At 39.7% G+C, this 13,422-nt stretch overlaps 1 protein-coding gene across 5 annotated transcripts in view; it reads left to right on the forward strand.

Annotated features, from left to right (window-relative positions):
* Positions 1–13,422, forward strand: part of FBXO38 (F-box protein 38) — a 58,541-nt gene that overhangs the window by 25,376 nt on the left and 19,743 nt on the right. For all 5 annotated transcript variants that reach the window (XM_047729487.1, XM_047729490.1, XM_047729491.1 and 2 more), the window contains 3 exons: positions 2,423–2,593; positions 4,234–4,376; positions 5,685–5,895. In XM_047729487.1, coding sequence (XP_047585443.1) covers positions 2,423–2,593; positions 4,234–4,376; positions 5,685–5,895 — 525 coding nt within the window. The remainder of the gene's footprint in view (positions 1–2,422; positions 2,594–4,233; positions 4,377–5,684; positions 5,896–13,422) is intronic.

The following is a 13,422-nucleotide window of genomic DNA, read 5'->3' on the forward strand; positions in this document are numbered from 1 at the left end:
TTAAAATGCTAACCTAGTATAGTCATTTAATATAAAATTAATGTATTTGATACCAGGCTTTTCTGGTTTTGAATGAGGTTGCTTACATTGTCTGTTTTGTTTCTACAGTACCTTCTGTGTAACCCAGCAAGATTTTTAGCTTTCTGTAATTTTATTTTTTCCTCTTCCCCAAGATGGCCACATTTAGGCCCACTGAAAGATTGTCTTCTGAGGGTTATCTTTATAACCAGCTATTTCCCAATTGTGTCTCTTTTCCTGAAAGACACATTCCATAGAAAAGCACTTTATCTTTTGACTACTGCTACGTTATGCTTTTCAGCATGTTTCATAGTGTCTTTCATATTGAAATCTCTGTCTTGACCTTTTCATAAACATTTCTTGTTTTCATATTTGCTGCAGTTCATCCATTTCTCCAGATACATATTTGCCTCCGACCCTCCAAAGACAGCCCAGGATTATCTATCACTGTAGGCGCCAGGTGCCTCTAGCAGCATCCAGGGAGGAACGCGTGGTCACTGCTCATACTTTGCTACTTAATCTCACTCTTCGCAGTAATTTAGATTTTGAAGTGCCTCTCCTGAGGGTAGGGGTAGCATCACCTCTAGTAGAACTTGGATCTCTGTTTTGTTACGAAGACTTGGCCAAATACCAATAGAAACATCACCTTTGTGCCCCATACATTTATGGGAAAAATGACAGGGCCATATTGGGGAAATGGATGTGCTGAAAAGCAGATGCTGTGTGTTAAGGGTAGAAGAAAAGTGTTCCAAAGGTGAATACTTACAGGGGGTTTTTCCTTTCATAGATTTATGATAGCAGAGTTTTATTTGAAGGTGATAGGGATGTAAAACTTGTTAAAAGCCAGAGCAGTGTTGTTTTTAGTGCTGGGGCTTTGGAGACGGGGGAGAGATGGAATTGAGACCTGCCTCTAACAAATGATGGGACCTTGGGCAAGTTACTTCTTAAGTCCATGGTTTCCCATTTGTTAAGTAGAGATAAGACCACTTGCCATTTTTTCCGTGGGTGGTTTGGAGTCGTCCGTAATAAAACCACTGTTATCATACAATCTCTGACCCTTAGAAAGCATTTAGTAAATGGTAGCTTTTACTCTTTTACTTTTAGCTGATCTGTGGGCTAAAGAAAAAGAAACAGAAATGTGTTCTAGATGATGTCATCAGAGTTCTTGAGGGAACATGACAATCAAGTAGAACCCAAGAGCTGGAAAAAGGTGGTGGTCTCAAAAGGAATGAATGTATGATGGATATGTTATGTCAGGTTACAACATTTATGCAGACAAGAAACAGGGTCAGTTCAAGATTTACCCAATCCTTAGAAAAATTTCAAGTCCAAAGGGCAAGAAAAATGTTTTTCAGCAGGCTAAAGAAAATGGCTCAGCCAAATTGTAAAGGACGGATTAAGATAAATCTGCAGAAAATGGACAATAAATATCAAAAATGGGGACTGTAGGTGAGAGACTGAAACTATGTGGAGAGTAAAATAGGAAGAGTTTGGAGTTAATAGTTGTTTTAAATCCCTGTAATGTGTGTGGGGCATCTTCACCAGAGCAACAGTGTTTTTTCTTTGTACTTGGTGGCAGGTGTTAGTAAGAACTGTGAGAGATGTTTATTAAGTTCCTGTCTCCCCAGCACCCTGCTGGTCATTGAAAATGTGACTGTCACCTAACTGGACACAGTCCCTTTTCCTTCAGGTTGCTTGTAGTCAAGCAGACCATCCTGGAGAGTAAGGACAGGAACCGGGGGAAAATGAGGATAGGAGGCAAGGAATGAGGTTGATTTCCAGTGCCACCACAGTTTAGGACGAGGATTGTCTTTTACTGATACCCATCCCCCACCCCCATCCCCATACGTGCCTACACGATGGGGGGCACTAAAGCTCATTGGCTGAGGGAGTGGGTGTATTTGAGTTAGAATTCCATTTTCTGGGGATGGTCACATCTTTACTAACCAATACCATGTGTTCTAAGAATGACCCTGAATTACCAGTTTACTCTTTTCTATGCCTGGGCATACCTGCCTCCAAAAACATGATCCCGATACCGTAAAAGAGAATTACATATTTAAGATCTTATTTTTCTTTTTAAAAGCTAAAGCTAAAACTTCACTGTAAGTGTGAACCAATGCAATATATCCCTCAGTTTACTTACTTTAAGAATTTTTGCTTTTTTTCCCTTTTCTAGAGAATTGAAAATGTTTCTGTTAGCTCTCCCTTGACTTTTAATATAAGTTTTTATTTTGCAAGATAAATGGCATTTGCACCTAAAATTGTATTCAGACTTGAACCTGATGATGGATCGATGACACACAACGATCATAGAGAGTAATATACTGGATGTTAAAATAAAGAATCAGCAACATTCCATGACATTTAAGAATCTTTTTTTTTTTAATTGATTTCTCTTTAGGTAGAATGGCGAATGCAGATCTGGTAAAGTATGGCTTGGCTGATGTGGTAGAAAATCCTGGTATCATCACCGATATAGGGATGAAGGCAGTCAATGAAGTTTTTTCCTGTATCAAATACCTGGCAATTTATAATTGCCCCCATCTTCATAACCCATACAATTGGATCTCAGGTACCGTAGTCTTAACTATGGCTATGTCTGCCTGCTATCACAAGAATATATATTTTTGTTTTCTGTGTGTGGTATGAATTGTATTCCTAACGTAAAATGTAGATATTTTATAAGATTGGTCATACAAGTGCTGGGAACCTTTGATAACCAAGTTGGAAGTATTCTGTCAGTGCCTTTTTGAACTCCTGAAGTTCTCTGCCTAGAAATTGGCACTGTCTGGGTTATGGAGTCAACTGCCCTGATTTTTTTATACATACTTCTTTGAGCCAGGCACGTAAAATTAAGGTTAGGAATTGTTGCCTGGGATATTACATTTGTTTTCTCTGAAGTACCTTCAAATGGCACATTATCTGAAAGGACAAAGTGGGTATGTATTTAAAAAAAAAAACAAAAAACAAACAAAACTTTAGTTAAGTGACATATTTAGCATTAACTTGTGAAATTTTCTTTTTCCTTAAAATTTTAAGCTTTTTCAGCTCTCCCCCGCCACCTGACCCCTTGTGTACCGAGTGTGATTTCTGTACTTGATACGTTTCCTTATATGGGGAGTTCTTTTTCCTCCCCTAGAGAGGGCTGTTATTTGTTTCTTTCAAGGCCCTTCTTAAATACCTAAATTCACAAACCTTTAAGTAAATTCCGAGCTAGAGAATTTTCATTGTGACATCCTCTTTACCAAGTCAAGCCCCCTCACTGACCTCTGCACAACAGCCTCCTTTCCTGTCTGAGTTGCCTCTTTGGGCTTCTGTAGCTCCTTATAGAGCCCGTCTCCAGCCTCTTCTCAGGCTCTGGAGCATCTCTTGAGATTACTCATTAGAATGGCCATGTCTCCCCTACTGGAAGTGGAAATTCTGTCCCTAGCCCAGCTGCACCAAGAAGTTATTGGGAAATACAAACTTTAGGTGGTAGCAGGCATAGATCACTTTTAAAAAATAACATTTATTGGATTTTTGGTTTGTTTGTTTTCTTAAATACAGAAGTGTATAAAGAAGAAAACAAAAAATGGCCTATAATCCCATCACTCAGAACTCCTGTTAACACTTAAAAACTAAAAGTAATACATGCACTTGGTAAACAATACCAAACAGTGCAGAAAGGTACAAAATGAAAAGTCTCCTCTTCTCAAAGGTAACCACCATCAACAGTTTCTTGTATATTCTCTGGACAGATTATTTTGTGCATATTGCAGCCTATACATGTGTAGCATTTAAAAATGATTTATATATCCAAAGGACCTTTTCAGGTATACCCTCTCCCGTAAGCTTGGTTTTTACACTACGAGTATTTGGGAGAGTTTTCCATAGCAAGCATACTCAATTTTCCTTCATTCTTTTTAACAGCTGCATAATGTTCTATTAAATGGATGCACCAACATTTCTTTAGTGTCCTGTTGTTGAATAGGCATGTAGGTTGTTGAATGGATCACATTTAGATCCAGGTTCACTTGGTTTCAAGTTAATAATTCCCAATGAAATTAGGTAAGAAGACATCATAATTTAGTCATCAAGTTTTTGAGATCATGAGATAAAATCAAAGTTATTTAAAGGAAAAGGTTTTGAAAATCTTTGTGACCTAAAGCAGAATTCATCTGTAATGGAGAAAGTGTTAGTTAAACTCTCTGGCCATGTCATTTCTCCCAACAGACCACTCAAGATGGACACGATTGGTCGATATCAATTTAGTGCGGTGCCATGCTTTGAAGCTGGACTCCTTTGGCCAGTTTATTGAATTGTTGCCCAGCCTCGAGTTTATTTCACTGGACCAGATGTTTCGTGAACCACCCAAAGTAAGTCACATTTGAGGGAATTGTTTATTTTAATACTCAAGGAGGAAAACAAAACCTCAGTGATATTTTTTCCTAATAATATGCCCTTACATTGTTACAATCGGACTTTTTACTGCTATCCTCCAGTGAAGGCATACGGGTTATAATTTGCATGGTGCAAATTTACCAATTGCTCTGGTAAGGGGTCTCCAGAGAAGGGAGAGGAAAAAGTAAGTGGAAAGCTGTCTCTGTCAGTTCCGTAAGCTGAAGGTGAGATACGAGCAAAGGTGGAAATTTGAGCTAGGTCAAAATTTATTACTCAGAGTAATTAGTTGGGAGATTAATTCTCTAATTAAGAACCTCAGATGTAAATATGGATTAGGGATTCATTTTGGACACATTTTACTTTGCTCTCTTCTGTGCAGATGAAAATCCTGGAAAACCCAAGATTGTCTAGTTGTACGAAATGTTATTTTAAAACTGCTTAACCAGGGTGCCTGGGTGGCTCAGTGGGTTAAACATCTGCCTTCAGCTCAGGTCATGATCTCAGGGGCCTGGGATCGAGCCCCGCATAGGGCTCTCTGCTCAGTGGGGAGCCTGCTTCCCCCGCTCTCTCTGGCTGCCTTTCTGCCTACTTGTGATCTCTCTCTCTCTGTCAAATAAATAAATAAAATCTTTAAAAAAAATAATAAAACTGCCTAACTAATAAGACTTTCACTGTCATTGTAATAAAAACAATGCTTCAGCTAATTATCTTCTCTCTCCTTCAGTTCTTTTTTTGTTTTGTTTTGTTTTGTTTTTTTAAAGATTTTATTTATTTATTTGACAGAGATCACAAGTAGGCAGAGAAGCAGGCAGAGAGAGAGGGGGAAGCAGGCTCCCCGCTGAGCAGAGAGCCTGATGTGGGGCTCGATCCCAGGACCCTGGGATCATGACCTGAGCCGAAGGCAGAGGCTTTAACCCCCTGAGCCACCCAGGCGCCCCTCTCTCCTTCAGTTCTTAATGGGTACATTCCCACTGTGCAAGCAGTACAGTATAGCGGGGAAGGCTCAGGATTGGAGGTCAGAGTATTGGGTTTCAAGTCCCAGCTCTAGCACCTACCGGTCTCTTACCCAGATCTCTTTCCACTGTATTTCATCATCTGTAAATCCAGACTAATAGCACTGCATCTTGCTTGAAGTCTTATGAACCTCTAATGAGGTGCTTGATGCATATGTGAAAGTAGTGCTTTGTAAATATTCTTAGATCAAGGTGAAACGGAGGAATATGAAAAACGAAGTGTTCTATACTAACCAGAGTGAATACGCATGTGCTTTCTTCTTGCCTTAGGGCTGCGCTCGAGTCGGCCTGAGTGCAGGCACGGGAATTGGGGTTTCCTCGGCCCTTGTTAGCAACCAGAACTCCAACAATGACAATGATAACAATGCCCAGAATAATGCCAACATCCATGACAACAATCACCATCACCCAGATGACTCTGATGAGGAGAACGACTTCCGGCAAGACCTTCAGCCAGGAGAGCAGCAGTTTGCAGCCGACGGTAACCCAGATCTTTTGTGAGCTCCACACAGAAGTGATTTTTACTTTGGATTGTATTTCTCTGACCCTGTTCTGTTTCCTTCTCCCCGTATTGCAGTTTGTCACTTTACATATGGGGGACCTGGTTGACAAGGCAAATGGGGGGGGCGGGGATGAAATGTGCCTATCTGCTGGCTTGTTTCAAAGCTATCTTTGTGATGCCTCTTGTCCCTAGACTCTGTAACGGTGTACAGTGGGTACAGTGAGCCTTAGATGGTGTACAGGGTACAGTGAGCCTTAGAGGCCTGGCCTCTGATTTAACTTTCAGGATTTGGGTGAAGGAACATCTCTTTATATCTTCCTGACCAGTAGATTGGTAGATAGAACTTCATTGGGGGACCATTTTTGGATGTTCTAGAACTGAAAAAAATGAATAGCAGTCATGTGCTAGACATTGGACACCTTTCATCATTAAGTCTTCACAAACACCCACCAAATAAGTACGTGAGCCAATAAAGACCTATTGAATTTCACTTATGTAATTACCAGTGCATTCTTCAGTATTGACGGAACACCTGCTATATCCAGCCCATGTGCTCTTGGGCTTGTATGGCCCTCTCTTGGGGAGTGAGTATGAAGGGAAGTTGTTTTCTTACCAAGTTTTCCAGTTTCCCAGTTGGCCCTTAAGAACTAGAAAAGGAATCTCTTCAAGCTGTCTTGTTTTCATTGCCCCTTTACTCATTCTCTTGGACACAGTGATTACTGGGAAATGGGGTGCCCTGATATTACGTCCCTGCTTTCATCATGAAAGCATAGGGCGTATAGAGCATACATTCCTTTAGGATTGCTCTGCATATATTATAGGGCCTGACCTAAGAATCATCTGTAGGCGTTGTCTTCACCTCACGTGTTCTCTGTAGAACTCTCCATCTTGGCTCTTGGCAAAGTCACCAGTGACTCTCCTGAGAATGCTAGTGGTCATTTCTCCACTTTTGTCATATTTGACATCTGAGCAGCATTTGTCATTGTTGCCCACTTCTACCTTCCTGAAAAATTCTTCTCTTGGAATCTCCGAAACTGTTTTTCTTGTGTCTCACTGGGCATGCCTGCTCAGATTCCTTTGCTTTCAGTATCCCCTCTGTTCTACTTTGGTCCTTGATCTCCCAGTTTTTTTCTATACGTTTTCTCTACAGAAGTTCCTTCAGTCTCCTAGCTTTGTTATCATGGGAGTATGGAATATTCCGATGAATTCCAATCATGGAATACGCCGATGAATTCCAAACCTTTGTTTCTACCTTTGATCTTCTGACTTTTTTTTTTTAATATGTGCTATCAATTATTATTTTTTTTTTTAAATTTTGATCTTCTGACTTTTTTTTTTTTTAAGATTTTATTTATTTATTTGACATAGAGATAGATCACAAGGAGGCAGAGAGGCAGTCAGAGAGAGGAGGAAGCAGGCTCCCCGCTGAGCAGAGAGCCCGATGCGGGCCCCGATTCCAGGACTCTGGGACCATGACCTGAGCGAGCCGAAGGCAGAGGCTTTAACCCACGGAGCCACCCAGGCGCCGGATCTTCTGACTTTTTGAAGTAAACATGGTTATATACAACTTTATACTTTTTATTTCCACATGAGTACTTTTAGGCATTTGAAACTTACGGTTAATTCTTTCCCCTGACATCCACCCTCCAAAATACAAAGACAGAAGTGCAGAGCCAGCAGGTGCTAGGACTGGAGGAGGAGGAGGAGGTCAGATGGTGTCTGTTAGCTTTATTCTCCCTTAGTGCCATCATACTCATTGGTGATGCCATAGGGACCTGGACTTCAGAAGACACAGACCGTCACGGAAAACTGTTAGAGCAGCTTCAGCGCAGACCTACGCAAATCCTTGGAACCCAATTGTGGTTGGAGTGGATGTACTGGACAGATGATAGTCTCCACTGGAAGTTAGATGGCCATAGGCTTCTCCGTACAGAATGGAGAATGCCTCCATTGTGAAGTCACATACTGGTGCAGCAGAGACCAAAATGTGTACAAGAACGCTATATTTGATTTACAGGAGAGAACAGTGGAACTTACTAAATTGTAAACTAAGATTTCAGGAGATAGAGACTTGCATACAGACCACATTTTGAGGTATATATTGTCAAGTACACTATCTTCAAATGCTGTTAAAGGCTCAGAAGCAAAGGAGCTACATCAATGCCAGGTTTGAAGAATTAAACACCTTCAACCAGAGGAAGGCTCAGAACACCACTGATGATGACAGTACTATAGGGAACTGCAGGTTATCCTAAAACATTGGTTCCACAGATCTCCCTGAGTTGGCAGTGTATTTATTTGTGTTATTACATTACGTATCAGGTCAGTTCTTCTAATAAAAAAAAGGAACTGGAGAAAGGCTGTGTGACTTTTTTTTTTTTAAAGATTTTATTTATTTATTTGACACAGAGAGATCACAAGCAGGCAGAGAAGGGCTGTGTGACTTTTGATCAAACCAGGGGTGGAAAGAACAAATATGAAAGAGAAGCAAAAAAAGTTTCGTTAAATAGTGGTACAGAGATTCAAACTAAAAGCAATCAGTAGGACCTGGTGTTTGTCGAAATGATTAACATTTGATGCTTCCACTCTTCAAGTATGATCTTGATAATTTAAAAATTATTTTAGTTTGAAAGTCGTGTTGATATGTTGACTTTCCTTAATTTAGAATTTTTTTTTTTAATTTTATTTTTTATAAACATACATTCTAAAGAATGAATGGGTCAACCAGGAAATTCTTTAGAAGGATGCTGTTTAGTTTCCATGTATTTGGGTTCATTCCAAATTTCCTCTTGTGATTGAATTCTAGCTTCAGAGCATTGTGGTCTGAAAATATGCAGGGAATGATCCCAATCTTTTGATACCGGTTGAGACTTGATTTAGGACCAAGAATGTGATCTATTCTGGAGAATGTTCCATGTGCACTAGAAAAGAATGTGTGTTCTGTTGCTTTGGGATGAAATGTGCTGAATATATCTGTGATGTCCATCTGGTCCAGTGTGTCATTTAAGGCCTTGATTTCCTTGTTGATCTTTTGCTTGGATGATCTGTCCATTTCAGTGAGGGGAGTGTTAAAATCCCCTACTATTATTGTATTATTGTCGATGTGTTTCTTTTGATTTTGTTATTAATTGGTTTATATAGTTGGCTGCTCCCACGTTAGGGGCATAGATATTTAAAATTGTTAGATCTTCTTGTTGGACAATTCCTTTGAGTATGATATAGTATCGTTCCTCATCTCTTATTATAGTCTTTGGCTTAAAATCTAATTGATCTGATATAAGGATTGCCACTCCTGCTTTCTTCTAATATCCATTAGCATGGTAAATTCTTTTCCACCCCCTCACTTTAAACCTGGAGGTGTCTTCGGGTTTAAGATGAGTTTCTTGTAGGCAACATATAGATGAGTTTTGTTTTTTTATCCATTCTGATACCCTGTGTCTTTTGATTGGGGCATTTAGCCCATTAACATTCAGGGTAACTATTGAGAGATATGAATTTAGTGCCATTGTATTGCTTGTAAGGTGACTGTTATTGTATATTGTCTGTTTCTTTCTGATCTACTACTTTTAGGGTCTCTCTTTGCTTAGAGGACCCCTTTCAATATTTCCTGTAGAGCTGGTTTGGTATTTGCAAATTCTTTCAGTTTTTGTTTGTCCTGGAAGCTTTTAATCTCTCCTTCTATTTTCAATGATAGCCTAGCTGGATATAGTATTCTTGGCTGCATGTTTTTCTCATTTAGTACTCTGAATATATCATGCCAGCTCTTTCTGGCCTGCCAGGTCTCTGTGGATAAGTCTGCTGCCAATCTAATATTCTTACCATTGTACGTTACAGACTTCTTTTCCTGGGCTGCTTTCAGGATCTTTTCTTTGTCACTAAGACTTGTAAATTTGACTATTAGGTGATGGGGTGTGGACCTATTCTTACTGATTTTGAGGGGGGTTCTCTGAACCTCCTGGATTTTGATGCTTGTTCCCTTTGCCATATTGGGGAAATTCTCTCCAATAATTCTCTCCAACATACCTTCTGCTCCCCTCTCTGTTTCCTCTTCTTCTGGAATCCCAATTATTCTAATGTTGTTTCGTCTTATGGTGTCACTTATCTCTCGAATTCTCCCCTCGTGGTCCAGTAGCTATTTGTCCCTCTTTTGCTCAGCTTCTTTATTCTCTGTCACTTGGTCTTCTATATCGCTAATTCTTTCTTCTGCCTCATTATCCTAGCAGCGAGAGCCTCCATTTTTGATTGCACCTCATTAATAGCTTTTTTGATTTCCACTTGGTTAGATTTTAGTTCTTTTATTTCTCCAGAAAGGGCTTTTATATCTCCCGAGAGGGTTTCTCTAATATCTTCCATGCCTTTTTCAAGCCTGGCTAGAACCTTGAGAATCGTCATTCTGAACTCTTGATCTGACATATTACCAATGTCTGTATTGATTAGGTCCCTAGCCTTTGGTACTGCTTGTTCTTTTTTTTGTTGTGAATTTTTCCGCCTTGTCATTTTGTCCAGATAAGAGTATATGAAGGAGCAAGTAAAATACTAAAAGGGTGGCAACAACCCCAGGAAAATATGCTTTAGCCAAATCAGAAGAGATCCCAAATCGTGAGGGGGGAGAAATGGGATAAAAAGGGGTTCAGAAAGAAAAAAAAAAAAAGAAACTATTAAAAAAAGAAAGCCGATGAAAAATATAAAAAGGAAAAAAATATATATATATTAGATAAACTATTTAAAAAACGTTAAAAAACGGTAAAAGTTAAAAAAAATTTAGCAGAAGAAGAGAAAAAAAAATTGAAAAAGAAAAAAAAATTAAATTAACTGCAAGGCTAAAGAATCATGGGGAGAAAGCCATGAGTTCCATGCTTTGCTTTCTTCTCTGGAATTCCGCCACTCTCCTTGGTATTGAAACTGCACTCCTTGGTAGGTGAACTTGGTCCTGGCTGGGTTTTGATCTTTTGGGGGAGGGGCCTGTTGTAGTGATTCTCAAGCGTCTTTGCCCCAGGCGGAGTTGTACCGCCCTTACCCGGGGCCGGGCTGAGGAATCCGCTCGGGTTTGCTGGGTTTGCTTTCGGGTTTGCTGGGTTTGCTTTCGGGAGCTTTTGTTCCCTGAGCGCTTTCCGTAGAGTTCCGGAGGACGGGAATGAAGATGGCAGCCTCCCGGTGTCCGGCCCGGAGGAGCCGAGAGCCCGGGGCCCCACTCCTCAGTGTGCCCTCAGAGAACAGCGCCCAATGACTCCCGTCACCCTGGCCTCCGGCTGCGCTCCGAGCTGACCGAGCCTGCTACCGGTTCAAGGTAACCCTGAGTTTAGAGCTCACTCCTCGGCTCTGTCTCTGTAGCCAGCTTCCCCGTTCTAATACCGGTAAGCTCTGCGACATCAGACACCCCCGATCCTTCTGTGACCCTGTGGGACCTGAGGCCGCGCTGACCCTGCCTGGGCTTCACCCCGGTTAAGCCTCTGGAGCGATGTCCCTCAGCGGAACAGACTTTTAAAAGTCCTGATTTTGTGCTCCGTTCGTTGCTCTGCCGCTCACCGGGAGCCGGCCCTTCCCCCCGCGGTCTATCTTCCAGTCACTTTGGATTCACTTCTCTGCCAGTCCTACCTTTCAGATAGTGGTTGATTTTCTGTTTCTAGAATTGCTGTTCTTCTTCTCTTCGATCTCCCGTTGGATTTGTAGGTGTTTGCAATCTTTAGATAAGCTATTTAGCTGATCTCCCGCTACCTGAAGTAGTCTCAGCCTGCTACTTCTCCGCCATCTTGACTCCTCCTTAATTTAGAATTTTAAAACTTCGTGCCTGGGCCTCTATGTGGTCTTGGAACCACCCCAGAAGGAAGCAGAGGCCCCCCCACTCTTTCTTGCCCTGTTATATTTAACTTCATCAGCTTGCATGAATTAGCAGAATTTAAAAGAAGAGCATCGTGTAATTTTAAAATTAAAATTTAATTCGTACAAGTTAAGTGGCTTTGTTTATAAACTGCTATAAGTCATGGGTGTTTTTCAGCAAACATTATCATTAAGGTAATACATGATTTTGGAAATAAGACTTTATTGCTTTATAGAGTAGTGATTTATCAGAATATTGTAATTTGCTGAAGATTGTCATTCTTAGATTTGCACTTCCAAAATTCTTAAGATTTAGAATGCTTTATTATGGGCCAGTTATGTTAATTGAGAATTTAAGTTCATTACCTGCATTTTACAGCACTCTAAAACTGAGGAATAGATACTCATATTTTCTAACAAGTCACATTTGCCTAACATAAAATTACCATCTGTCAAAATCATGCTTTTGTAATTGCTAAAGTATTTTGCCAAATTTTTTTATTATAATTACTTTTGAGTTAATTGTAACCATAAAGCATAGTTTTGCCTCTACATAATTTTGCTAAGTTTCTATCTTGATTTAACACATAAATTCTGGGTACTTACTACTTTTAAAAATGGTGTGCCCCCTCTCCCTTTCCTCACCAGTGCCCTCTGTCCTGCATTAAGATAAATTAACCTAGGTGAATTGCTCTGCAGCTTTTATTTTGGCAGTGATTCTCAAACTTGAGTGCCTCAGAAGTACCTGGAAGACTTGTCAAAACACAGGTTGTTGGGCTTAGCGCTCAGAGGGTCTGAGTTAATAGGTCTGGGTGGAGCCACATAATTTTCATTTCTAATAAGTTCCGAAGTGATGCTAATACTGTTGGTCTGGAGCCCAGTTTGAGGACCATTGATATATTGAAAATCTTTAGAAGTGAAGATTGAAAATCTTTAGAGGGTAAACTACAGTGTGAAAAAAAATGACAGTAAATGCATTCTGTTTTATATTTTGGGCAGATAATTGTGAACCACTAAATAACATTTTTAATATTAGAAATTCTTGCATATAAATCATTTCTTAAAAGACAGTGATTTCTCCTTTATTTTGTAACATTTAGTAGAGGTTTTGAATTTCTAATCAGGCTTTTATAGAAGAGACCAGCTAATATCTTTGTAAAAAACTGCTCAGATCCATTAAGATTTATGCTTACATATTATAACAGGATTTTTTTTTACAACTGAAATAACATTTAAACTGAGCAGAACATTTGGTAAACATTGATATTTGATTAAAAGATAGGGTACATAATTTCTGTAAGTTAAAATCACTTGGAAAAAAATTTACTGCCCTAATGATATAATATTCTGAAACAAAAAAATCTAAACCAAGAATCATTTGCACTTTCCCTGGTCCGAGGGTATTGCCATCTCATTTAAAAATCAAGATATTCTCTCTTTTTTTCTTTACGACCCACCTGTCTATTCTCCATGGCATCGAGTCCTTTAGCAAGAATTTTTTTGACAGTCTTCAAAGCCTCTTGCCATTCAGTCTACATTCTCCTTGCCTATTGTACCACCATTGTACCACATTTTTTTTTTTTAATCTAAGAAAGCAGGATGACCAGATAAAAAGTAGGGTGACAAGATAAAAAATATTTATCTGAATGCTTTAATACATTTCAGATTGCACTCAACTTTCTCTCTTGA

Source organism: Lutra lutra, chromosome 5 (genome assembly GCF_902655055.1).
Source record: "Lutra lutra chromosome 5, mLutLut1.2, whole genome shotgun sequence".
Taxonomy (NCBI): domain Eukaryota; kingdom Metazoa; phylum Chordata; class Mammalia; order Carnivora; family Mustelidae; genus Lutra; species Lutra lutra.